The sequence below is a fragment of the Staurois parvus genome, unplaced genomic scaffold, assembly GCF_062004578.1.
Source record: "Staurois parvus isolate SC_StPar_1 unplaced genomic scaffold, SC_StPar_1.0 ptg000344l, whole genome shotgun sequence".
In the NCBI taxonomy this organism is placed as follows: domain Eukaryota; kingdom Metazoa; phylum Chordata; class Amphibia; order Anura; family Ranidae; genus Staurois; species Staurois parvus.
The window spans coordinates 1,194,790-1,221,452 of NW_028318140.1; the positions used below are offsets into that span (position 1 = coordinate 1,194,790).

Genomic DNA, 26,663 nt, shown 5'->3' on the forward strand with positions numbered 1-26,663 from the left:
TTGAGTTAAAGGAGAAGTATAACCAAAGCTATTTAGACTATGTTCTTCCTATGGATCACAGCAGTGCAGTTCATTTCTTCACTCCTGTGGCCCGTTTTCCGCTGGTCCAGGCTCAGGAAAGTTCCTGAGTTTACAGTCGGGGTCCACCCAGATGCCTGGACCGGCAGCTGGCTCAGCCTCTCAGTGAGCTGCCCATACCCAGCACGGCGATCCAGTGAGCACTGGAAGGGCACAGCAGAGAGCCAGTCACTGACAGTGACAAAGGTTATGAATGAGCGCTGAAAGTGTGAAATGCATCAACCTCCCTCCCCCTTTCCCCACTGTATATATCTTTGCCTTGGATTTTACTGTTTATTTACAATAAAGAGGAACATTCAAGAGTGAGGACATCTGGACATTTTCTTGATCTCTATGCAGCATGCAAACTGGGTGAGCACCTTACTGGAAGGTGTGTGTGGTGTTAGCAGAGAACTAATTTGAGCAACGGGTTTCCATTGTTAGTTTTTAAACCTTTGGTTTAATTTACATGGCAGCAGCTCCAAAGAATAAAGTGTATGCTTTTTTTTACCCTAGACAGATGTATTTCATCATTGAAGATTTTCTCATTCTCACTAAAGGTGATCTTCCTGAATCAATCTCAGACTCATATCAGGCTGGTGGATAGAGGCCAAGCAGCTGGATCCACTCACCTATTCCGTCTATTATTTTGTAAGAATTAAAAAAAGGAGTGCCCCTTCCACCCAAGCTTGAAGGCAGCCCCCAATTCGATGCCACACACTCTACCAGGGGGCCTGCTACAAAACAGAGCTGACTAGGGCCTCACTGCTCTGCCCATATACAGTCCACAGCCCAAGCAGAACTCAACATGAACGTGAACATGAGGAGCCATTCTGCCTCTCTCTCCCTGCATCAGCGGTGGGCAGTGGGGGTAGAACGATCCTGGTATCTGCCTCTGTACAGTGGGCAAAATCCAGAAAAGCTGCTATTGGAAGATTAGAGAGAAATGTGTTCTCCTTTTGTTGCTACTGAATGGTTTGGAGTGTCCTGTGACCCTACACTCCTCTCCTTTTGAAATTCTTCAGCAATAAATACTAAAAAGACATCCCCTAGAACCTGCATGGTCTGTGTCTTTGAGACTGAGCTTGTGTGACTGTTAGCCTCTGTACTACTGTGGGAGACCTGTGTACATTCTTAGCGGCCCATCCGGGGGTAAGTGTTTCATATGCATTTGCCGTGCACTAAAAAATGTGTTTGACTGCTGCTGGTGTAAACAATCCCTTAATATTCGCAATACCACACCAAACAGCTTCCCATAGCCCTATTAGCAATTGGGTTAGCTCAGTTCAGGCCATGTTTTTGCAAAGTGTTTTCCTTTGCCTTTTTTAGGATAAGCAGTTGACAGTAGTAGAAAGCAGATTGTAATTTAGTAGTTGGTTTCTTGAATTAAAGCCCAAATAGAGAAATGTGTCAGCTGAACACTACAGTGATGTTGATGAAAACCTTATGGTTAAGTCAAAACCTTCTGCTGGGACTTTGTCTTGGTCCCTTTCTCCAAAACAAATTTTGACTTGCTGTTGTTGTTTCATTTTGTGCCCATAAAATCATAAGGACATCCTGTTAGATTTTAGATTTTCAGCGGTGTTGCATTCTTTCTATACTTCCTGTAGTCTGTGATGTTTAGTTTAGTCAAGCTTGTGCCTCGTATCTGTCAGCGGTATTTGGAGACATAGCCTGATAACATGCAAGACAGCTGTGCAAAGAGCCAGACTGAAAAAGCCTGAACAGGACATCTTACAATTTACATCAGTGTTTTGCTCCAGTGCAAAAGTGATTTAGACAGCATAGTACGTGCTCATTAATCTTGGCTCATGCTTTATATAATTATATTTTGACTATCCCCAGTGTGTACAAAGGAATGGGCCTGAAACTATTTCAAAATGGGAACTGGTGGGGATGAATGTGTTGACTGGATACGGTGGTTTCCCTAGTGATGTTATATCTGCCATGTTTTAAGACCCCAGATAAACATGTCTCCCTGCAGCCTATCCAGAAAACCAAATGTCAGTCAGCCAGCTTCCTGACTGTCTATTCAAGTGAAAACCATCAACACCATCATTTCAAGATTACCTTTCAGTACTGAATGTAGCTGTGTTGGTGCAATATAAAACGTGTATCTAAGTCCAATTTTGTTTCAGTAGTAAATCTGAATCTCTGTAAGGTTTTTATTGATGTCTGTGGAGGATTAAAGAGATTCACCCTTTCTGTTTGTCCTGATGACTACTCTCACCAGGACAGAAACTGAAATTTTTTGTTGTCCCTGGAACAGGAGAAGAGAGAAAATCCTCCAATGGGAACCTATGTCTGTGGCCTCATGCACATGAGCGTTTATAAGTTCTTCAGTTATGCATCATACAATTTACAAAACTTTCCTACACCCAGAGAGAGCAGCAATGCCACATATAATTGCCCATATAGGTGAATGGCTGTATGCAGATGGCTGCTTGTAAATGACAGTGTCTTCTGCATTGGAATTTTCCTGTGCATGCATGTACAGCATATTTCCCTGGGTGCACCGCTCAAGAATTTGTAAACATTTGTGAGCATAGAGCTTAAAAGAGAGGATTTCCTTTGGGGAGAAATCTCCTTACTTTCAGCTTTGTCTTGAGACAGGAAGTGAAAGAAAATCTACACAAAAGGACCCATGAAGTAAAAAAAAATTACATGGGTTTCATTAGCTCCCTACTAGGGATGAACCCGAGTATGTTCAAATATTAGTCTGAACCCACGTGACCTATCCCGCCAGGAAGCTGCCACTTCACAAAGCCAATCTTAAGCGGCCCAGGCATTCCCACTCCACACTGCTTGCAGGCATGCCCCTAGTATAGGCATAGCTGCAGGTGGGGAATGCTTCGACCTCTTATGATTGCTTGCCTTTGTGCAGCAGCAGCTGCCTAGTGGAATAGCTCAGGTAGGCTTGGAAGAAGATCTGAACTGGTCTGAGCTCATTCCTGCTCCCTCCTCTAAAACTTAAAACAATTACTTTGACTTTGTGCTAAGTGATGTGTAAGTGATAATTCTTTGGGTTTTTTTTACTAACATTTCAGTTTTCATGACAAACATATGAAACATACTTTCTCTTTACTGAATCACAGCATTTCTGATATGCAAACGTTCATAAGAAATTAAAAACACATTTTACAATTTAGATAATAATCAGTGAAAATTGAAGCGGCCTACAAACACTAGATGATGACTGGCTGTGGATGAATGACCTGGCTGCTGAACAATTTCTCTATCAAAAGATCTTTCTACAAACATGCACGTTTTACATTCACTGGCAAACATTCTGTAATGCCTGCAGGCACCTTTAGGAAACAATGAAAATGCATACATAGGAATGAGCCATAATACAGAACAGTGGGCTAAGGAATAGGGTTGTAGGAGTGAGAATAGTCATATATTTATCTGATCATTCCTTAAAAACATTAAAGATCAACACAGAGTCCATTATCCTGTATCAAACAGAATTATTGTTCTTAGTTAAAAGCTGAACTCCAAGGAATAAACTTTACCCTGCTCGTATTGCCAAGGGAATGATGAATAATGTTGATAAACGTCCTTGCTTCTATAGGCTTCTTCCTCTTTGTGCAACTAGTCCCCTGATGCATCTTCCCTTATCTTCATGCCCAACCAACTGCAGCTTTCTGATGTTACATTGTACAATGCAGAACCAGTAGTCGTGCATTAGATGCTAAGGGTCCACTCACAACCCAGGATCATCAAACAGTGGAGAAAAGTACTGGCTGCTGGGGGAGTGGAGAATAAGGTAAGCAATCAAAGTATTCCTTATCCCCTAGGAAAAATGAACAGTTAACCATTGCAGTGGGGAGGGGGCCCACTGCAAGGGTAAAGGTATTTTTTTCCTGGAGATCAGCTTCAAAGGAATTTCCTTCTTAAATAGCTTTAATGTTCTTTCCTCAAAACAAGGACATTCCTTCTCTTCCATGTGTCATGGTATTACACCCACATTCTAAGTCCTATACTAACTAGCCTGTAAAGTAAAGATTTGTATACTTACCTATACTGGTCCAGTCATATGATCAGCTCCCAGGGCAGGATTCAGGGGTGTGGAGGAAAAGCAGACAGCAGAAGCCCCATAGTAAGTCTATGGGTAGCATCACCGCCCAGGCAATGCAGCTGTTGTCTTTGCTTTCTCCTCTCCCCTGAAGCCAGTGGCTGGAGAGAACACGTGACTGGACCGACTCGCCCTTAGAATAGGTAATAATGCAGACACATTTTTCCTTTACAAGCTAGTTAATATAGGGCTTAGAATGGGACTAGGAGCAGGTATAGACTTAGATAGGTTTAGACTGGATTTCTACTTTAAGACTGATTCATTTTTGTATAAACTGTCAGTCACACTGACAGACAATGCTGCAATTAACTTTATGATAGTATATAGATTATAAAGTTTATCTACAGCCAAAGTAGCTGTGGACAGAGTAGGGAAGGATTAAAAACCCTACCAAAATGTTGTTTTGCTGTCTGTGTACCATTCGGGAAACTTCCATTACCTGACCCAGAGACACAACAGGAAGTTACCAAAATGAGGCAAATGCCCTCTTAAGACAGTTGTCCCTGGAAAAGGTATCCTCATTAGAAGGTTTCTCCTTGTTCTGGGGACAATTCTAACATTTTTATTTTCCCCTCAATTTCTTTTTTAGTGACAATGGCCACAAATACACAGTTTGCTTCTGGTATTTATTTTTGCCTTTCTTTCTGTCTTGTTTTACCATTGAAAGGACCCTGGCTGCATCTGAATGTGTAACAGTACACTGTATTACTGGAAATACCGCAGTATGATCCTGTGACATTAGATGTCCTTTTAACACGTGTGATACTTGTTTACAGTCATATTTGCAAGGTTTAGTTCCCTAGTGGGTCCCTATAGTAAGAATGCTATTTCCAGTTCACACCATATTTTGAGACCATATGGTCTCAAGTTCGGATAGACAGTATGTGTACAAATATCACTTCAGGGGATGATGTAATGACAGCAAAGCCTGCAGCACAGACCACTTGTACTACCTTGTAACAGGCTTATTAGAATTCATGGAGATGTCAATTTTGGTTAACGTAGAGAAGACACTGGAATTATGGCATGAGAGGTTCACAAAATAAGAACAGTGTCTTCTGCACAGTAGGAACCCCTGTTGTCATTTTGCTTGATCCTCAACAGAGTGAGGATATTGAAAAGCACAGGCTTCAGTAAATTCTATGCCACTAAATAAGGAACTCTGTCTGGATGTATAGGATTACTAAGAACAAACTTTATCCTGTTGCCTGAATTTGCTCCTGAAATTATATAAACAGAATTTGGAGGTCTAGAGTTGCATGAACCATAAAGTGACAGCTCAATATAAGATACTATTAGTAGAAAATATGACAGTTGTTTATTCAATATGCTGATAACATTTGCTCCAACATTAAATCACAGTTGGAAATGTTTACAATAGATGGGTGTTGGAAGCAGCAGTGAGGTAGAAAACCCCTAAAAGCCCACAACAAGCCTTGTGTTGGCCTGAACCATAACCGACATAGACCAGTAAGCACAGTCGTGCTGTTGAACATTTGATGTAACTGCACTCTATGCTAGAGTATCAATAAGAAAACTTGGCTGCTAAGTAAATGGCTGCTGATCAATGCCTACTCTTACACAACAGGATTACATTAAAGTGCAAAACACTGTTTCTTAATCCAAAACTTTTTAATTTTGGATAAAATAGTGAAGTCAGTATCCCTGCCAGGATTTCATTTCTGTCTGTGTCCCCATTAGGGAGAAACACTCTCTCAATTTCTTGCTGCTGGAACAGGAATAGAGGGGAAACAACTGGTAGATAAAGAAATCCTCACCACTGAATCAGCTCTGTGTGCTTGTGCCACTACCAAAAATAATGCATGCCCTTCCGATACAGTGGTGTAGAATTTTTAGAGGTTAAAACAGGTGCCACATCCTGTCAATTGCCCTCTTAGGAGCAATCAACAAAACATTCTTCAGAGAGCTAACACTAGGGCAAATGAGCCTTAATCATCATGTATAAACTTTGTGAGCAAGCAGTACATAGTGCAAACGACACAGGACACAGAGTTGTGGGACCTGTGTCTATCAATGGACTTCAAGAAAAATATTTTACAGTAAATGCAGAAATCTTATATTTCTTTATTGTCCATTGAGTGAAATGAGAACTCGGGAATTCTTTAAAAGAGCAGTATGCCCAAAGTTTTTTTTGGCCACACTTCTCTTCTGGGTCACAGGAGTGCATCTTTTTTTGCACTCCTGTGACCCAGACTCAGCTGCCAGGGGGCAAAAAAGTAGTACAACTGAGGGGTAGGGAAACGGCCACTACAAGGTCCAACAGATGTGGAGATCATTCTACAAAAGAGTATCTGAAGGGTACAAGCAGAATATTGAACTTGCCATGATCAAGGGGAGGGCATCGAAGATCAACGTGATGCTCCAGACCAGGATAGTTAATCACAGCTAGGGGAAACTACTACATGAAAGAAGTTGGGCCTCAACCAGCAAATGTGAAGGTCCAACAATCCATTCACCAAAAAGTGGTGAACCAAACACAACACAAGTGGGAGTAAAAAAAGACTTACTGCTATCATGGTCAACAATGTTTGCTGGGCCAAGTCCCAGAAAAAAAACAAATCCATATAGGAAGGTTCAAACAGACAAACCGGGGGAGATTTATTAAAAATGTTTAACTCAGAATCTGGTGCAGCTATGAATGGTAGCCAATCAGCTTCTAACTTCAGGTTGTTCAGTTAAGCTTTAGAGATAAAACCTGGAAGCTGTGTTGGTGTCTATACAGAGTTGCACCAGATTTTGCACTCTCCAGCTTTAGTAACCATGGAAATAACCCTCACCATATCCAATGGAAAGACTATTGATTTCAGTGAAGAAAAAACCTTAAACCTAGAATACCTGATCCTAGACTTCAGGTAAAGAAGGTATGGACGGACATAGCGGGGTTTATTTACTAAAGCTGGAGAGTCCAAAATCAGACTCCCTTCTGCATAGAAACCAATCAGCCTCCAGGTTTCATTGCCAAAGCTTCATTGAACAAGCTGAGGTTAGAAGCTGATTGGTTTCTATGCAGAAGGGAGTCTGATTTTGGACTCTCCAGCTTTAGTAAATAAACCCCAGCATGTCTAATGAAAGATAAGTTGGTAAACACAAGGAGTCTTAAAGCAGAACAGTATCTGAGCACCACAAACCATTTTAACCACTTGCCCTCCAGAGGACTTACCCCCCTTCCTGACCAGGCCTTTTTTTGCTATTCGGCACTGCGCTATTTCAACCGGTAATTGTGCGGTAATTGTGCGGTCATGCAATACAGTACCCAAACAAAATGTATGTCTTTTTTTTCACACAAATAGATCTTTCTTTTGGTGGTATTTGATCACCTGTGCGTTATTTATTTTTTGTGCTATAAACAAAAAAATAATCGAAAATCTTGAAAAAAAATGTTTTTTTCCCTTTCTGCTATAAAAAATATATAGTAAACTTAAAGTTAGTCAAACATTTAGGCCAACATGTATTCTGCTACATGTCTTTGGTAAAAAAAATCCCAATAAGTGTATATTGATTGCTTTGTGTGAAAGTTATAGCATCTACAAACTATGGTATAGACACTGTAATTTACACAATTTTTTGCTATACAGTTTACCTGACAATTGTGCGGTCATGCAATACTGTACATAAATTAAATTTATGTCCTTTTTTCACACAAATAGAGCTTTCTTTTGGTGACATTTGATCATCTCTGGGGTTTTTTTTCTCTCTATAAATAAAAAAAAACCCGAAAATTTTGAAAATAAAACAATATTTTTTCATTTCTGTTAAAAAAAATATCATATAAACTCAAATTCGCCATAAATTTAGGCCAAAATGTATTTTGCATGTCTTTGATAAAAAAAAATCCCAATAACTGCATATTAATAGGTTTGTGTTAAAGTTATAGCATCTACAAACTTTAGTATAGATATTGGAATTTACAGCTTTTACTTTCTAACTGCCCATCACATTTCTTGAGGTGTTAAAATACCAGAGCAGTACAAATACCCCCAAATGGCCCCTTTTCGGAAAGTAGACACCCTATGCTATCTGATCGGCATGTTCAGTCCATAAACTTTTTTTTTTTTTTCACAAGTTTTTGAAAAATGACAAAAACATTTTTATTATTATTATTTTTTTTTACACAAAGTTGTCACTTAAATGATATATTGCTCACACATGCGAAGGGTATATATGGAATTACACTCCAAAATACATCCTGCTACTTCTACCAAGTATGAGGATACCACTTGTGTGAGACTTTTTGGGAGCTTAGCCACATATAGGAGCCTGAAATCCAATAACCACTTTGAAAGCCGGAAAGTACGTAACTTCCTCATTTCACTTCCTCACTACCTATCACAGTTTTGGAGGTCCTGAAATGCCAGGATAGCGCCTAAATGACTTCTTTTTGGAAAGTAGACACCCCAAGGAATTTAATAGGAGGCAAGGCAAGTATTTTGCAGATCTCATTTTTTTCTCACAAGGTTTTAAAAAATAAAAAAAAATATGTTTTTGTTTTCTTTCTTCATTTTCCAAAAACTGGTGGCAACAAAAGAGATCTGCAAGAGATCTGGAAGGACATATGGGCTCTACAGGCCTGTGTGCGAAATCTTGGTGGCTGCGGGATACTACTTGTGCTAGCCACCGCACCAGCTTGTACTACACTTATGAGACCCACCACATCACAAAGTGATACTGCAGTGCTAGTATGTGAAAGACAAGGATGTACTAGGCCGCTGGTGCTCACCAGTTCACCAAAAGGTAGAGCGGCACTAGTACTGGCACTCTGCTGCATATGAGAATCATCATGCAACTGTAACATCTCAGCAACCTGGGAACGGGGTCGGGTACGCCTGACCCTAGCAGGGACCTCTTCTCCATCGTCTGAGCTATCTGTCAGGGTGACGCTGCTGTCTACAGGTTCGCATTTTGAGCCTGATTCTGTCAGTGAGTCTTCCACTTCGCTCTCACCTGACATGCTCAGAATCCTGTAGGCCTCTTCACTAGAGTACCTTTAGTTGGACATTTTGGCCATTAAATTTATGGGTACCTAGTGCGCCTCACGGGAAGAAGAGCACCTGGCTGCCAGGGAGTGCTTGAACCACTACAAAAAAAATTACCGGCAAGTGCTAGCAGAGATCAGGTCTGATTCTGTGAACACTGAGGTTTTGTGTGCAGTGTATCAAGTGACAGTGAACTACTGACACTGCACTTGCTGGGGAAGAAGGGGGGGGTTAAGCGTAGGGGCTAAACACAGGTGCTGGCAGCTGCTGGGGCTGATCCTGCTAACACTGCGTTTTTGGGAACACTATACTAATGTGAATGCTGGTATAGTGCTGATCTGATCTAATATATTGATCCATTCAGACACTATACTAGCAATGGAGGTTTATTGTGTATGTGAGTGTGTTCCTGGCAATCAAGGGGTTAAATGTGATGACTGATGTAGTGACAGGAAATCTGACACTATCTGGGAGGGACGCTAACTGACGCTAATGCTATCTGAAGTCGCCATGGCACTAATGCAGTGATCTGTAAAAAAATCTGTACACTGTGCTAATGACACTGGTGACAGGGCAGTGAAGGGGTTAACTGGGGGTCGATCAGGGAGTCAAACGTGTCCTAAAAGTGTTTTAACTGTGTGTGTGTACTGCTTTTACTCACGTGGATCTGCTTTCTTCTCTCTCTGGGACGAAATGTGCCCAGAGAGAGAAGATTTCATCATTTCCTGTACCTGTGTAAATGTAAACATCGGTACAGGAAGACCTGTGATAGGGCAGGGATGAATCACCATATCCAGGCTGAACATCACTGTGCTGAATTTGATGATTAATCAGTCAGGCACCGAATCACGGCACCGGTGGGTCGGCGGGCGCACGTGTGTGTCCCCGGTCACCGCGGGAGCACAAATCACATATATATGTGATTTTGCACAGGGAGTCCGCCGATGTAGCAGTGTTTCTGCTATAGGGCAGACTTAAAGCGGTTAATTTTCAAAGCAAAGCATCCACCCATGTATCCATGTTTTATTTTGCTGAGAAATCACTTTGAAAAACACACCCTAGCATTTGTAGCCATGTTCATTGTGAGTAAGAGCAGATGATCCATGGTGCATTTACTTTCTGGAATCCATCTGCCTTTAAAGAGGAGCTACAGTCTCCTTAAATGAAAAGTTCAATCAAAACATCCCCATGCTGTTTAAAAAATGATTTTTTAAATTTGGATATTGTAAACACTGTCCATAAAGTGCTTACTTGCCACATCTGCTGTTTACTTGCCTCTGATGAAATGCTTGCGGCGGCCATCTTCGGTGCGGGCATCTGAAGCCAGGGCCAATGATTTCCGGGATATAGTGTAGCTGGTTTGCCCAGCATGCGCATCCCAAACCCGTGAATGCGCACCAGTGACAGTGCCCAGTGTTGTCAACAGGTTGCTATATTAATGAAGGTGGCAGCAGAAGTTCCAGCCCTGTTGTTATAGCACCCTGTAAACAACACAGTGCGCTGAAAGGAGCAGAGGAAAGTGCAGTCAAGGAAAAGATAAAGCCCTGCAATACACTATTTGGCTTCCTGAAGACTCCTGGGATACATGATGCCGATATCCCTGGAGTCCAAGAGAATCACCTAATTACGTAATCGTATAAGCAGCCAGTACCAAAATAAATTTAAAAAAAGGTATTTATAAATTAAAAAAAGAATATCCATTTAGCACTGTACTGTGGATGGGCATTGTGATCCAAGGGAGATGTCAATATGGGTGGAGCTCCACTTTAAGTCAGGTATAGAAGCAAGAGGGCTGCTTAGAAAACCCCGTCCCCTCTCAGAAAATGCCCATAAAGACTCCTGGGAAGTATGACATCATTTTGGCCTAGGCCAGAAGCCATGAAGCAGAAATGTTAAAAAAAAAGTTTAAAACAAGTACATACTGTATAGTAAATATTGCAATATACTTACTAAGGCCAGCAGCATAAGGATTAAAAATAGCTCCTGTTGACTGAGAGTAAAGCCGAATATAGATGGATCAAATCTCGACCAGTTAAGCAGGGACCAGCTGAGATTCGGTCCATCTATGAGCAGGCTGATTGTACCCAAATCGATCTATCGATCGACCTGGGTACAAACAACATGCAGATTTTTAGCAAGCGATTATTGACAACAGCTATAGCCACTAGCAATAATCACTGTGTTCTCCCTGCAGTGGTGACTCTCCATGCCCTCCTCCGCTCCTCTGCTGGGAGCATACATTCTGCAACCACAAAAAAAAAGCATAATTTATGGCCTGCCTAAAGTTCCACTTTAAAGTGGTTGTAAATGCTCAAAGTTTTTTCACCTTCATGCATTCTATGCATCAAGGTAAAAGACCTTCTGTGTGCAGGAGCAATCCAGTGATGTGCAGTGATGTGCACAAGAGCCTCATCTCTCTGGGAACTCTCCCTCATCATTGACTGAGGCATCAGCAGAAGCCATTGGCCCTCAGCCTTAACCTTTACCACTGTGAAATTTAAATAAAAAACAACAACACAATTCATGGAAAATGTAAAGGATAACTATTTTATTTTGAGTGTATCAATGTCTATTTAGTATACAATTATTACTATGAGTTACCTTAGAATAGATTGTATAGGTACATACTCACCAAATGGATGGCAACTGATCATTACATTTTTTTGTTTTTAATTAAATATATTTATTCTCTGGATCCTTTGCATGGTTTTAGGTGACCCCCTAGAATCCCCAAAATCATTGGCTTGTTGAAACTGTTTTGCTAAAAGTATATTTTCTTGGCCTCTTTACAAACAATATGAATATTTAAGCTATACCCCTCAGATCTTATCCAAGGCCCCATTCATGTTTATACCATTTACCTTCTGGGAGCTACACAATCCACAAGATTTATAATCTTGGAACCATAAAATCTATATATGTCACATCTAGCCTTTGCCAAGTAGGAAAAGTTATAATCCATCTTAATCCCAGTGCTATATGCATGAGGTATGTGTGAGAACAGTGTTTCCAGTGTCCGAGATCAGCTGCAGTAATCACAACAAGTGTAAAATCATACAAGTTATCCATGGTTTTAAGACACAATTATATGTCTATTAGCACCTTACATTGTAGATTACAAGTACTTGTGTACCTCGGTTTACGAATGCCTTGGTTAACGTAATTTTCGGTTTACGAATGAAAATCCTTTGGAAATAATCCCTCGGTTTACTACTTTTTTACTAATTTTTTTTTGGCAATACAAAGTGTATGTTGGTACCAATTTTTAAATGCAATTGCCGGCTTTTTTTTTCTTCACTATAGCTCACAGAGCTGTCACTTTCCACGGAGTTAAAGGAAGCTTTGTTTCTTTTAACTTGGGGAAACAAACTAAAAAGAAACTTTCTCTTTTAGCTGGGGTGAAAGTGACAGCTGAATTTCTGAGCTATAGTGAAGAAAAATAAAAGCGGTAATTACATTTAAAAACCAGCACCATAATAAATAAAAAAAAAGCGTGGGGTCCACCCTCCCATCCATCTTTTGGGTCTTCGGGTCCTTTTATTTATTTCTTTAATTTAATTAATTCTTACACATGGTTGTCACTACTAAAATACCGCATGATTTGATAAAATAACTCATGCAGTATTTTAGTAGCGTTTACTTTTTTCTGACCTCAGGAACGGATTACTTGGTTTTCAATGCATTCCTATGGGAAACGGCGTTTCAGTTATGAATTTTGCGCTATATAAAAAGTCCTGCAGAACAAATTACATTTGTAAACCAAGGTATGCCTGTAATTACAGTATAAGTGTGGTTTGTATTTCAGATTTAATGTTGAAGTACTGGAATTCTGATGATTTTATAAATACTACAGACAGCTAAATATATTTGCAACTATCCTATAAAGGTTAAGCTTGTCCATACCTTCTCCAACCTCCCAAGCCTCCCTAATGATGACGGGATCTCCTTTATAAGTGTGCAGTTTGTTTTGTTCTGAATCAAAATTCAGACAAAATGTTCATTATGCGGAGATTTAGATGTATCCGAATTTCCAAATTACGACAGTAATGAATTTAAATGAATCCCAAATAATGAAACAAAATTTCATCCGAAATTACAAAACGAAATTTCGTCTGAAAGGACGAATTATCCAAATTCGAAACAGATTAAAATACAAAACTGGAAAACAAATTTGAAATGTAAACATATTGCTGACTATTGCTGATATCCTTCAAAGACTGTGTGGATCAGAATATTTGAAAAGAGTAGAATAAAGCAGAATAGAACATAAAATAAAATAATAGAATAGAAAATAAATGAATAGAGTAGAATAGAAAGAATATAACCGTCTTCCAAAATTCAAATTTTAAACAGAAGAGAATAAAATAGAAAGAATATAGCCGTGTTTTGAAATTCAAATTTAGAAAAGAATAGAACAGAATAAAATAGAATAGAAATGAATAGAATAAAACAGAATAGAATGGAAAAGAATAGAATAGAATGAATATAGCCATCTTCTGAAATTCAAATTTAAAATAGAATAGAATGAAAAGAGCTGTCTTCAGAAATTTGAATCTAAAAAAGAATAGACTGAAATAAAACAGTAAAGAATAGTGTAAAACAGAAAAATAGAAAATAAAAGAACAGAATGGAATAGAAAATAAAGGAATAGAATAGGAAATATTAGAACAGAATAGAAACTAATAGAACAGAATAGAAAAGAAAAGAATGAAATAGAATAGAGAAGAATAGAATAGAATAAATATAGCCGTCTTCTGAAACCTGAATTTTGAATAGAATAGAACCAACTATTCTTCACAATGAATTTGGATTGATTCAATATTTTCAATTCAAAATACTTCGAATCCATTGGAAAAATGTGAATCCGGTCAAAAATGAATACACTAAATAAAATTGGTAACTTAACGAATCAATTCGAAATGAAACAATGTTTTTTGTTCTGCACATATCTAGTCTCCTTTACTAATAGAGATGGTTAGCAAGCAGGAATGTGAAGCCAAGTTTAATCAAAACAGGAAAAGTCAAGGTTTGCACAGAATTAGCTAATTCTTTTGATGCACCAAATGTTTTGACATGCATTTTTTTCATTGAAAATGTCCTCTGCTTATATTTTTTTTTATTATTTGTGTAATCTGAAAATTGACAGTATACCAGCTGGCAGTAATTTATAGTAAGCAATCATATCTCCGTTTACCGTAGTCAGAGCAGTAAATGTCAGATCTGTGTGGTTTCTATAGTTTATTGCACATTGTACATCATCCCTGAACTTAGCCCCACAACACTTGAAACGCCAATTGCTGTGCATTATATTACATATTCAAAATGTTCCACATATCAGCAAATCACTTATCAAACAAGAATGGCATTAAGTACTTCAGGAGTTTATCTTGTCTTGTCTATCCCAAGAAGGAACACAATTGCACAGTGTGACATCATCACATTATGCCAGCACTGCCATTGTTCCCATGTTGCAATATAACCTCCCACAAATTTTCCTGTGGATGGGATGCAGCCTATAGCTCCAGGTACAACACAGTTAAAAAAAAGAGGAGGCTGCAAATTGTTGGCCACAGAGGAATAAAAATGGCAGCTACGGCCCTATCAAAATGCAGAGGCTCCAGGACAGCTGCACCCTTGGTACAGTTGTAGGCTTCAGTTCAATGGGTTCATGTGGGTTTCTTCTTATTGTTTAAAAAAAGGTATTGAAAATGAACATAGATTTCTGGAAATGCAAGGTTTAAACAGTTCACAAAATTCTACAGTCTTCTTGTAGCTGAAAGGCAGTCTTTATATACGGTTATAAAAACACTGCCCTTGTTAACCTTTAAACTCAGGAAGTAGAAATATTTAGGGGAAAATTGCACAGCTTACCTCTTCTCTGTGGTTCTTTATTGGCATACAAAGAATACTTTGTGTTTTGTACCCAGTAATTTGGTCGACTTCCGCATTGAATCTGGAATCCTGAAAAGGCAAACGACATTGTCTAATTAGATAAAAGATTACAGATGATTTTTCTACATAATAATCTGATTTGACGATGGACATTCCAACCTAGAAATACAGCAGCAGCAAAGGGCAGACTTTGCTATCACAATGAACATGTGCTAAACAAACAAGCAAACTTAAAGGGAAATTAGAATTCTTTTTCAGGGACTATGCATTCTCAGTTCTTATTGTAACAGCTGCATAAAAGTCTTTTAACTTGGCTTTCATATTTTGCTTGCTTATTGTTGCTTATTAAGTGTTCTTGCATGGCAAGACCACTTACTGTTATCTCACATATATATTCTTATTATTATAGCCAAATTTACCACCCTAACTCCTCCCACAGTTTTTACACTACATAGACAGTAATATACCGAAACGTGCGGATTGTTCCCGATTGGTGTGGTATTACTTTGTGGAACGTTTTGCCGAATGGTTCACGAAATATCGGCGTTTTTGTGGTGAAATTGGTCCCACAGGAATGAATGGCGGAATGTTCAAAACTAGAGTGGGAGCTGGCAAAAGTTAGAGTGTGAGTTGAAAAATCAGGACATGATTTCTAAACTGCCATCACTCCCTCATTTTCAAGCCCTCCTACACAAAAAATGTCCACGGCTAAGCCATAGTCCTGATAGTTTTCACAATATGACCATTTGTTTGCAACTCACGCTGCCCATTGACATTTATTGAAACTCCACTCTAGCCACCTCAAATTTGAAGGGCAATTTCTAAACTGCGACCACTCCAGTTGTAGACTACTGGTGGAGGCAAGAACACTTCACACAATTTCCCCAGAAATTGTAGCTATTCTAGTTTCACTGTCTAATTTTCATATGAGCCTATAAAGATTTTCTTTCTACTGGCCATGTCATTTAGACTTCTATCATCAAATGCTGAACAGTGATACAAAACCCTGTGGCACTCAAAGTGAACATGCCAAAGTATTCCTCTCTACTTTGTTTTTGCCAATGTCTGTAATGTATATTTGAATGTTGTGTTATACTGTACTGTTCCTTTCCTCCTCCTCCAGTATACCCTTCTGTACTACCAATTTCCTCCTCCTCCAGTGTACCCTCCTGTACTGCCAATTTCCTCCTTCTTCAGTGTACCCTCCTGTACTGCCAATTTCCTCCTCCTCCAGTGTACCCTCCTGTACTGCCAATTTCCTCCTCCTCCAGTGTACCCTCCTGTACTGCCAATTTCCTCCTTCTTCAGTGTAACCTCCTGTACTGCCAATTTCCTCCTTCTTCAGTGTAACCTCCTGTACTGCCAATTTCTTCCTCCTCCAGTGTACCCTCCTGTACTGCCAATTTCCTCCTCCTCCAGTGTACCCTCCTGTACTGCCAATTTCTTCCTCCTCCAGTGTACCCTCCTGTACTGCCAATTTCCTCTTTCTCCAGTGTACCCTCCTGCACTGCCAATTTCTTCCTCCTCCAGTGTACCCTCCTGTACTGCCAATTTCCTCCTCCTCCAGTGTACCCTCCTGTACTGCCAATTTCTTCCTCCTCCAGTGTACCCTCCTGTACTGCCAATTTCCTCCTCCTCCAGTGTACGCTCCTGTACTGCCAATTTCCTCTTTCTCCAGTGTACTCTCCTGTACTGCCAATTTCTTCCTCCTCCAGTGTACCCTCCTGTACTGCCAATTTCCTCCTCCTCCAGTGTACCCTCCTGTACTGCCAATTTCCTCTTTCTCCAGTGTACTCCCTATACTGTCCCTCACCTTTACATATTTTATTTCTACTGCCTATCTCCCTACTTGTGACGGTGCTATCATCAACTGCTGAACAGGGTGAGAAAAAACCCTTCAGCACTCAAAGTGAGGATGGCAAAGTATACCTCTCTACTCTGTTTTTGCCAGTTTCTGGAATGTATATTTGAACATCACATCTCCCCTCGACTACTGCTGCATTGTCATTAATTGACCTATTGATTCTCACTTTATTCCATTTAGGTCCCAGCCTATACTGCCTCTTTTGCTCATCTACAAATTACTCCTCTACTTTCTACTCCTCCTGCAGAGTTCTATACTGTTCCTCTCGTTATCCTGTGTTCCCTTCTGTATGGCCCCTTTCCTCCTCCTCTAGTGCCCCCTGGAACTGTCCATCTCCTCCCCCTCCAGTTTTCCCTCCTGCACAGCCCCTCTTCTTCCCCTCCATTGTTTCCTCCTGTACTGCCCTTCTTCTCTACCACCAATGTTCCTCCTTTACTGTCCCTCTCCTACTCCTGTAGTGTTCCCCCACCCCACTCTTCTCCCATACTGCCCCTCTCCTCCAATGTTTCCTCCTGCTCTGTCCCTCTCTTTCAGTATTCCATCCTGCACTACTCCTTTCCTTCTCTTCCAAATTTCCCTCCTGTACGGTCCCTCTTCTCCTCCAGTGTTCCCTCTTGTACTGCTATTTTCCTGTTTCTCTGGCATACCCTTCTGTCTTGTCCATTTCCTCCTCCAGTGTACCCTCCTTTGTTGCCATTTTCCTTTCACTGTGTATAAGTATTCAAAATTAATTAATTCATAATAATACCTAGTTACCTAATCATGAGTAAAAATTATCCTAATAACAAGGTTCCTAAAAATTAAATATACATAAAACATAAGGATAACTGCCATTCATATATTAAAAAAAAATTCCGATGAGGTACACTATTTTACCAGGTGAAGAAAGAGGAGGGTAGTTGAAAAACTGCAGTTCACTGAACCAGTCCCAGAGTGGAGCCCTTAAAGCTGAATTTCAGACACAAAAACCTACATGAAATACAGTCAGGTCCATAAATATTGGGACATCGACACAATTCTAACATTTTTGGCTCTATACACCACCACAATGGATTTGAAATGAAACGAACAAGATGTGCTTTAACTGCAGACTGTCAGCTTTAATTTGAGGGTATTTACATCCAAATCAGGTGAACGGTGTTGGAATTACAACACTTTGCATATGTGCCTCCCACTTCTTAAGGGACCAAAAGTAATGGGACATAATAATCATCATAAATCAAACTTTCACTTTTTAATACTTGGTTGCAAATCCTTTGCAGTCAATTACAGCCTGAAGTCTGGAACGCATAGACATCACCAGATGCTGGGTTTCATCCCTGGTGATGCTCTGCCAGGCCTCTACTACAACTGTCTTCAGTTCCTGCTTGTTCTTGGGGCATTTTCCCTTCAGTTTTGTCTTCAGCAAGTGAAATGCATGCTCAATCAGATTCAGGTCAGGTGATTGACTTGGCCATTGCATAACATTCCACTTCTTTCCCTTAAAAAACTCTTTGGTTGCTTTTGCAGTATGCTTTGGGTCATTGTCCATCTGCACTGTGAAGCGGTGTCCAATGGGTTCTAAAGCATTTGGCTGAATATGAGCAGATAATATTGCCCGAAACACTTCAGAATTCATCCTGCTGCTTTTGTCAGCAGTCACATCATCAATAAATACAAGAGAACCAGTTCCATTGGCAGCCATACATGCCCACGCCATGACACTACCACCACCATGCTTCACTGATGAGGTGGTATGCTTAGGATCATGAGCAGTTCCTTTCCTTCTCCATACTCTTCTCTTCCCATCACTCTAGTACAAGTTGATCTTGGTCTCATCTGTCCATAGGATGTTGTTCCAGAACTGTGAAGGCTTTTTTAGATGTCGTTTGGCAAACTCTAATCTGGCCTTCCTGTTTTTGAGGCTCACCAATGGTTTACATCTTGTGGTGAACCCTCTGTATTCACTCTGGTGAAGTCTTCTCTTGATTGTTGACTTTGACACACATACACCTACCTCCTGGAGAGTGTTCCTGATCTGGCCAACTGTTGTGAAGGGTGTTTCCTTCACCAGGGAAAGAATTCTTCGGTCATCCACCACAGTTGTTTTCCGTGGTCTTCCGGGTCTTTTGGTGTTGCTGAGCTCACCGGTGCGTTCCTTCTTTTTAAGAATGTTCCAAACAGTTGTTTTGGCCACGCCTAATGTTTTTGCTATCTCTCTGATGGGTTTGTTTTGTTTTTTCAGCCTAATGATGGCTTGCTTCACTGATGGTGACAGCACTTTGGATCTCATCTTGAGAGTTGACAGCAACAGATTCCAAATGCAAATAGCACACTTGAAATGAACTCTGGACCTTTTATCTGCTCATTGTAATTGGGATAATGAGGGAATAACACACACCTGGCCATGGAACAGCTAAGAAGCCAATTGTCCCATTACTTTTGGTCCCTTAAAAAGTGGGAGGCACATATGCAAACTGTTGTAATTCCTACACCGTTCACCTGATTTGGATGTAAATACCCTCAAATTAAAGCTGACAGTCTGCAGTTAAATTACATCTTGTTCGTTTCATTTCAAATCCATTGTGGTGGTGTATAGAGCCAAAAATGTTAGAATTGTGTCGATGTCCCAATATTTATGGACCTGACTGTATATTCCTCAATAGACATAACAGTATTCAATTCAGTTTGTGTGAGCAAATTTCTTGGCAAACCTGGATATTACCATATAAAAGTGGCAGTGACATCACTGTGCTGTAAATAGCCTGCACAAAAAGAAGAGCTGTGGGAGTAGTCCAGCAGGCTCACCCACTACCCATTACATACTACTTGCAAAATCACAAGAAGGGGCAGGGATACGATCACTCATGGTGCACAAAGAGAGAGAGAGCTGCAGTGACTGGTGTTTATGGCAGGAAGCTAATGCAAGGAGGAAAAGTTTCACACTGGATTATTGCACAGATCTGAACGAAATATACAAAGCACCAAGATTCCAATAAGAATACACATGAATCTGTTATTTAGACAATATTTGCTTATCCCAGAATTCAGCTTTACCCTTTCATTTGTGAACAGATTTGGACTCGATAGAAATATCTGTGGAGCAAAAAAAAAATTCCAAAGCAGCATTGGGTCCACAGGTAATTATTTGTCAGGAGTAAAGAAAAAAAAAAAGCAAATTTACTAAGCTCACTAGCTCCAGCTTGGTGGCTCACATAATACAGGGACTCCATTGGATACTAAATTAAGCAACTCAAAGCATGAGAATACAAAAGTAGCACCAAACCAAAGGTAAAGAGTGCAAAATAAATAAACAGTTCTGTGACGGAATGCCTGTCACCGTTATTGGGTGATTCCATCAGAGAAGCGCTTCCTCGCCACTAGGACACAGGACCAAGGTATTATAGCTGGGCATCGCACCCAAGACTAGACGAGACTAGCTTAAATGCCAAGGGAGAATGTCACAAGCACACAAAGGATCACCAAAAGTTTTAATGAACAATCACATAGTTACAGCAAGGCAACATTTTGGAGTCTCGCAAGACCCCTTTATCAGGCATGAGCTCATTCTGTTCAGTTCCAGCCAATGGTCGCTGCAGCACCCACTTATACACACAGGCATTTTTAATACAGGAACGTGTGCGTTTGGATTGCACACTAGCTTAGATGCTAAACTGGAACTCTTTACTGTACAGAAATACAGGTTTTTATACACTCAGAAATAGGGGCAGTCCCCACATAAACAATAAAACAAATATTAAACATTGGAATAAACATTCCACAATGATTAGGTAAGAGCTTGATCACATCATCCTAAAAATGCAAAAGGTAAACAGCACAGCCAACAGCTAACAGTGATCTAATTAATAGTAAGCTAATCAGCACCCAAGCAGTCAGTTAATGCTTTGATTAATCAGAGAGCCCACTGCAGACAGCCCAGCAACAAACCCACTCCTGAATACACAAAGTCCATTACACATGCTGTCTATCACTTGCATAAACTGTCCATCACAAGACAAAACTCATACAATATTCCAACAGTCTGAACAGTGGAATTAATTTATCTTCATAGATTTCTTAAGGGAGATTGTTGATATATATTTCTGTCCCAAATAGAGGATCTTCTGCAACCCAGTCCTCATGAGGGCCACCAAATTTTCTCTGACCATTAACTTGTACAAGATTAATATTACATCTTTCCATCCAATCCAAAAGGGAAGATTTATTGTCTTTATGCAGAGAATTAATCCAAGCATCGCTCTCAGCGTTTATCATGTTGTTTTCCATCATTAGAGAATGATCTGCTCTCTCCATGGGCCATAATCAGTGAACAGAAGGCTAGCCCCTAGTCCCCTTCAAAAGCCCCTTCTCGGTTGGGTCTGTCACAAGTTCTTTATATTTAAAAAAACACAGCCAAAGAATTTCAGGGGTCACATGCTCCCCCTTTATCGGGGTCTAAGGATTAAGCAAACTTTCATGGGCTCAACTAACCTCTTTAGAACATAAAATCTGTATTCAGACATACAATAAATGTTCAAAACAGTCTGAAGTTTTGCTGGTGTGAATAGAGAACTACAGAACTATTAAAGCATTTTGGACTCTTCACCTTTGGCTTGGTGCTCCTGTTGTATTCTTGTGCTTTGAGAAATCTCTTGGGGAGAGCTGTAAAAAAAACTTAAAAGCCAAGTGCTAATTCTGCAAATTGCTCTCCAACCAATATCTGACATCACACCAATCATCAATGACATCTTTCCCTGATCCACAAGCACTATGTAAACAAGCCTTGGCAGGTGATCAGAAGCCCAAGAGAGGAAAGAGGGCACCATATGTTTATTTTTTTGGTACACTGAAAGATCAACTGATTGTGAAGGGAAGGGATGACATATTCGAGATGCAATGGCTTGTGTCTAGAACCCCCACACTGTTTCTTCCCAACTCCAGCCTTAGCTACTAGGTAGAAGGTAGCAACCTGAATACAATCATTCCCTCATAACAAGGCAACTACAGGAATAGGAGGGAGAGCAAAGATCTGACCCAATTGTGCCTCATTTTCCTGATGCACCCAATGCATGCATCCACTTTGCCTACCCATCAAACTAGTCCTAATTGAGAGTGTATTGTTTTCAGCGAATCTGATTTCTCTGATAGAGTTGCACTGAGGTAGACAGACCCCTACAACACTTATAAGAAAGGAGACAAGCCTGCGTGTCTATTAGGCAAAAAATGCCCCTTGTACACATATAGTGTAATTACAGATAATAAAAAGAAACAAAATCCAAGGAGAATTCCACTTTAGTCTTATGAAAGAGAGTGGGGTACTGGAGAGGAGAACTAATACTACAGGGGATTATGAAGGTAAAATAGTACTTTTTTTTAACAAAATTGTTTACGAAATTTTCAATCACACAGGAGTGAAGCTGTACAATTACAACAAATATCATCAGCAATGTATCAAACAAGTACTTTTAGAGAGTACATAGAGGCAAGGACTAGTCATCCAGTAGTACAAAACTACACCGCAAATAATCAGATTGTGGACGTCCAATGTAAACAACTCTTATCCTGTGGGTAGCTTCCCAGAGATGGGGGGCCACCAACATTAAAGAGACGTGAAAAGGAGTGTACAAAATAGAGAAGAAGAGAAAAGAAAAGAGGAAAAAAGGGGAGGATTGGGGGGAGGTTGCTCTGAATTCTCACCCTTTTGCTGCAATAACAGAGCAGCAATTCCCTGGAACTCATGTACAGAGATCAGAGAAACCACTTATGTCTGAATTTCTCTTCCTTGCCTCTCAGTATTGTTTTTCACAGAATAAATTTCAGTGACTTTTGTGAGCCACAGCGAGAGAGTAAGAGGATTCCTGCTTCCAGAGTACGGGTATGCAAGCTTTAGCTGCATTTAGCAGATAGATCAGCATTGCGTTTTTATACTTGTGTATGGGGAGATCAGAATGTTACAAAAGGTATCTGGTTGGGTCCATGCCAAAGTCAATGTCAGTAAGCCACTTGATGGTTTGCCAACTTGGGACCAAAACCTCTCTAATTTCTTACACATCCATAAGATGTGAAAAATGGTTCCCTCTGCCTCCTTACAGCGCCAACAGGTACTCATTGCCTCAGGAATAATTTTTCTTTTACAAAGAATTATATTATAGAATAGATAGGATCAAAGAATCAGTCAAAAAAAACATATGCATTGACCAGTATAAATGAGACATACCGGGTATTTGCTGAGTGTTACACAACAAGTACTGGTAGAGATATAGACATAAACGGAATATTTAAGTGCCATGTATAATAAATTAAAAAAAAGGGAGAAAACAATGAGTAAACCTTTAGAGATTAATAATATAAACTCTAAGAAAAATTGTCACTGTATCAGCGTACAGAGAGCGGAAAAGGTATGAAGTGAAGTCTCTCTAAATGTAGATAGGTAATCCAAACCCTGGGCACACGGTGGAGTCCAGTTTGCGGATTTAGTATTGCAGGTGTGGCACTCATAGCAATAATCACAATCAGTACAAGTAGCATGAGAACAGATTAGACAAGAGAACAGGGAAGGACGGTAAGTAAGGAGACGAGAACAAAAACAAATACAAAAACAATCAAAAAGGGGCTCTAGGACGATCGCAACAGAATCATTCCTTATATCGACAGAAGGGACTGGTTGAATCTCGATTGTTGGGCTATAGCAAGCCAGGGACGCCACATCTGCAGGAATTTTGTATGGGTGTCCAACAGTATAGCTGTCAGTTTTTCGTTAACCATTATGAAGTTTATCCGGTTTTTGACAACCTCAAAGCTGAGGAGGTGAGTCTTCCAAGCCCTCGCGATTGTCAGTTTGGTTGCCATAAATAGGTGTGATGCCAGCTGCCGTTCGGGATGGAGAAAGCCCACCAATGGTTTAAATAAAAGCGTTAGGAATAATTTTTCTTAGACGTGTAAGAGCCTTACTCCAGCGATTGAGGACCTTGTAACAGAAACCCTGATATTTGCTGGCAATGGACAAATAATGAGCAAAATACAAAATGTATTCTCTTTGTTCGGTTGAAAGCTATGTCCCTCTCCCACTTCCTCAAGAATGGGTGTACAAAGTAGTTTGTATGCTTCTGAAGCAGAATGGGAGGAAGGTCCCACCACCAGACAAAGATTCTCAAACAGGGTATTAAGGTGGGAGAAAAATCCTTGCCAGAGCAGGCTAGTTATATAGTATGTCAATACTGGAGCCTCCAGGCGTCTACCGGTTGGTCAAGCATCATTCATAGGTCTGAAGGAAATTTCAACCCAGAATCAGAAAGGAAATCTCAGAGTCTGTTGGATGCCCTGTTGGATAAGGTATTTGAACTGTTTGTCTGTACAGTCAGGAGAGAATGTTAGATTTCCCAACACCGGGAACAGCCAGGAGACATCCGGACATCCGGGCTTTGACAAGGGAATTTCTGAGTACTATCTGTTTAAGGTTTTAGATATAACCCCATGAAGAACAATTAAAGTAAACCTATTACGAGAGAAACAAGAGGATGTGTTTCCATGTGTTACAGTCTTGGAAACACACTCTGTTTAATACTGCTATTGACCCAGAATAAATATGACAGTCATGAAAGATGGACAAAAGTTCTTAGTCCCTACCTACAGTATATACTCATTTTGGTTCTGCGGCTTAAAGTATTAAAGTAAGAGGGTCAGCATGACTACCATCAGCATTTCAGAAGAGCTCAGTAATAGCATCTTCCAAATATGTCTCATTGTGGTCCGTCTTTACAGTAGTACAAAACGCCTTCATTTTTAACAGCAACTCATCAATAATCATTAGCTTCAGTATATAGACAACACTTAGCTTTCCATGCTTAATCCCCTATTCTCCTGTTCACCTCATGCCGCTTCCCAAAAACATCCTGTTGCAGACAACACACATTTCATAACTACTATATCTCCCTCAGCGGGACTGGAAGTCCCACTGTATCTTTTTTTTGTAGTAATCTTTGATCACTTGTGTGTATGTAGGCACAAGCAGCGTCAGCATGTCCTTGTGTAGTCTGATCCTGGAAGCACGCACTTGAAAGGGTGACTACAGAAGACCCTACAAAGGAATAGAGCCATCCTAAAACCAGAAAGCAGTGCTAACACTTCAGGGAGAAGCTAAAACATTGGTAAGGAGAACTCTGAAAGAAGAAGCACCAGTGAACATGGTAAGGCCTCATTCACACTGGGCATAAAAAATGGTTCCTCTACACTTTTTTTGTTTTCAGCCTTTAAAAGCAACTCTATCTTAGCCTGTTCATCCTTGCACATTTGGCATTTACAGGCATAATTGCAGTGAAGTGCTTATAAAAGCAAATGTTCATAAAAGCTTATAAACTCTTCTGCAATACGAGCCACTATCAGTGTGTTTTCTATGCTGCTTTTCTGCCAGAGGTTCTGGTCTAAGTCTTTATATCAGCAGTACATATTTCTTAAAGTGACTGTTAACGCTCTTTAAAAAAAAACAAATAATAATAATAACAAACAGGCTTAAACTTAATCAAATTGCACAGAGCAGCCACAAACCTCCTCTTTTCAGGTCCCCCACCAGCAGAGCTCCTGGTTCTATGAGGGCATTCGTTTGGGCTCGCTCCCAAGCTCACTGTCTGCGTCTATTGACACAGACATCAGGACTCAGCCTTGAACCCCTCGTCACTGGCTTTGATTGATAGCAGTGGGCACAAATGGCTCCCGCTGCCTCAGCAAAGCCAGCAAGGCCAGGAAGAGAGGGGAGAGAAGAGCTTCAGATAGGCACAGCCCAGATTTAATGAGAGCTCAGATAAGTAAAAAGGGGGGGGGGATACCGATGCCTAAACATTTTTTACCCTAATGCAAGGAATGCATTAGGGTAAAAATGTTTAGGTTTTATAACCACTTAAAAAAAAGTAGCTTTTAATATTACTTTAATTGCAACATAAATATCTAAAGCCACATGTTTTCATTTTGAATAGATAGGGGAGGTTTAAAACTGAAGTCAGTTTTTTTTAGACCATCTGTGTCTCATTACAGAGATTTCGCTTCACTTCCTTTCCCGTAGACTCAACAGAAATTGAGAGGATCTTTTCACTGTGAGGGATATCTCCTCTCATACAGTTGTCAGGGTCTCAAGTGTTCCCACTGGAATATTTCAAAGTTTTGGAATTGCCCTCACTTTCTTTCTTGGTGACATTGATGATCAGAACAATTAAAGACTGAGCTTCCATAATGGAGACACAGACAGCAGTGGTTCTAACACTTCACTACACTATCCAAATCTAAAAAAAATGTTTGGTCTTTAGTTATACTTTAATATCAAATGTAAAAGCAAATAAAGCTAGAATAGATTGCACGTAGTGGCTCACAAAACTGAGGAGATAATATTCACTATGATTACCTCAGCAGTCATTAGATCAAATTCAAAGATAATAGTGGTGTAACATAATAATGCAGCTGTACTTAATTCACAAAAATATGACACATTGCAGTAGAGAAATCAATACACAACATAGGCCTTATATGACCTCAATTTATCATGTAGAGGTTCTGTTTATTGATGTTATTTTCAATTTGCATTCAGTCACAAGCAAGATCATTGCTTAAATCCAACAGCAGAAGCATAGCATTAGACATTTTATACTCCTGAACCTGCAGACTCCACTGCACATGGAATGTCCAACTGAAAACGCCTATTACCCTATAAACTGTATGGGATATCACCATAGCAGCAAGAATAAAACCTTCTTACTTTGCACAGATCGATGAATCTACAGTTTCATGTATTGCTTCCTGACAGCCGATGCTA

General features: G+C 40.1%; 1 protein-coding gene across 1 annotated transcript in view; it reads right to left on the reverse strand.

Annotated features, from left to right (window-relative positions):
• Positions 1 to 26,663, reverse strand: part of PDE5A (phosphodiesterase 5A) — a 216,728-nt gene that overhangs the window by 120,145 nt on the left and 69,920 nt on the right. The window contains exon 3 of the mRNA XM_089684312.1: positions 15,001 to 15,090. Within this exon, the coding sequence (XP_089540438.1) occupies positions 15,001 to 15,090 (90 nt within the window). The remainder of the gene's footprint in view (positions 1 to 15,000; positions 15,091 to 26,663) is intronic.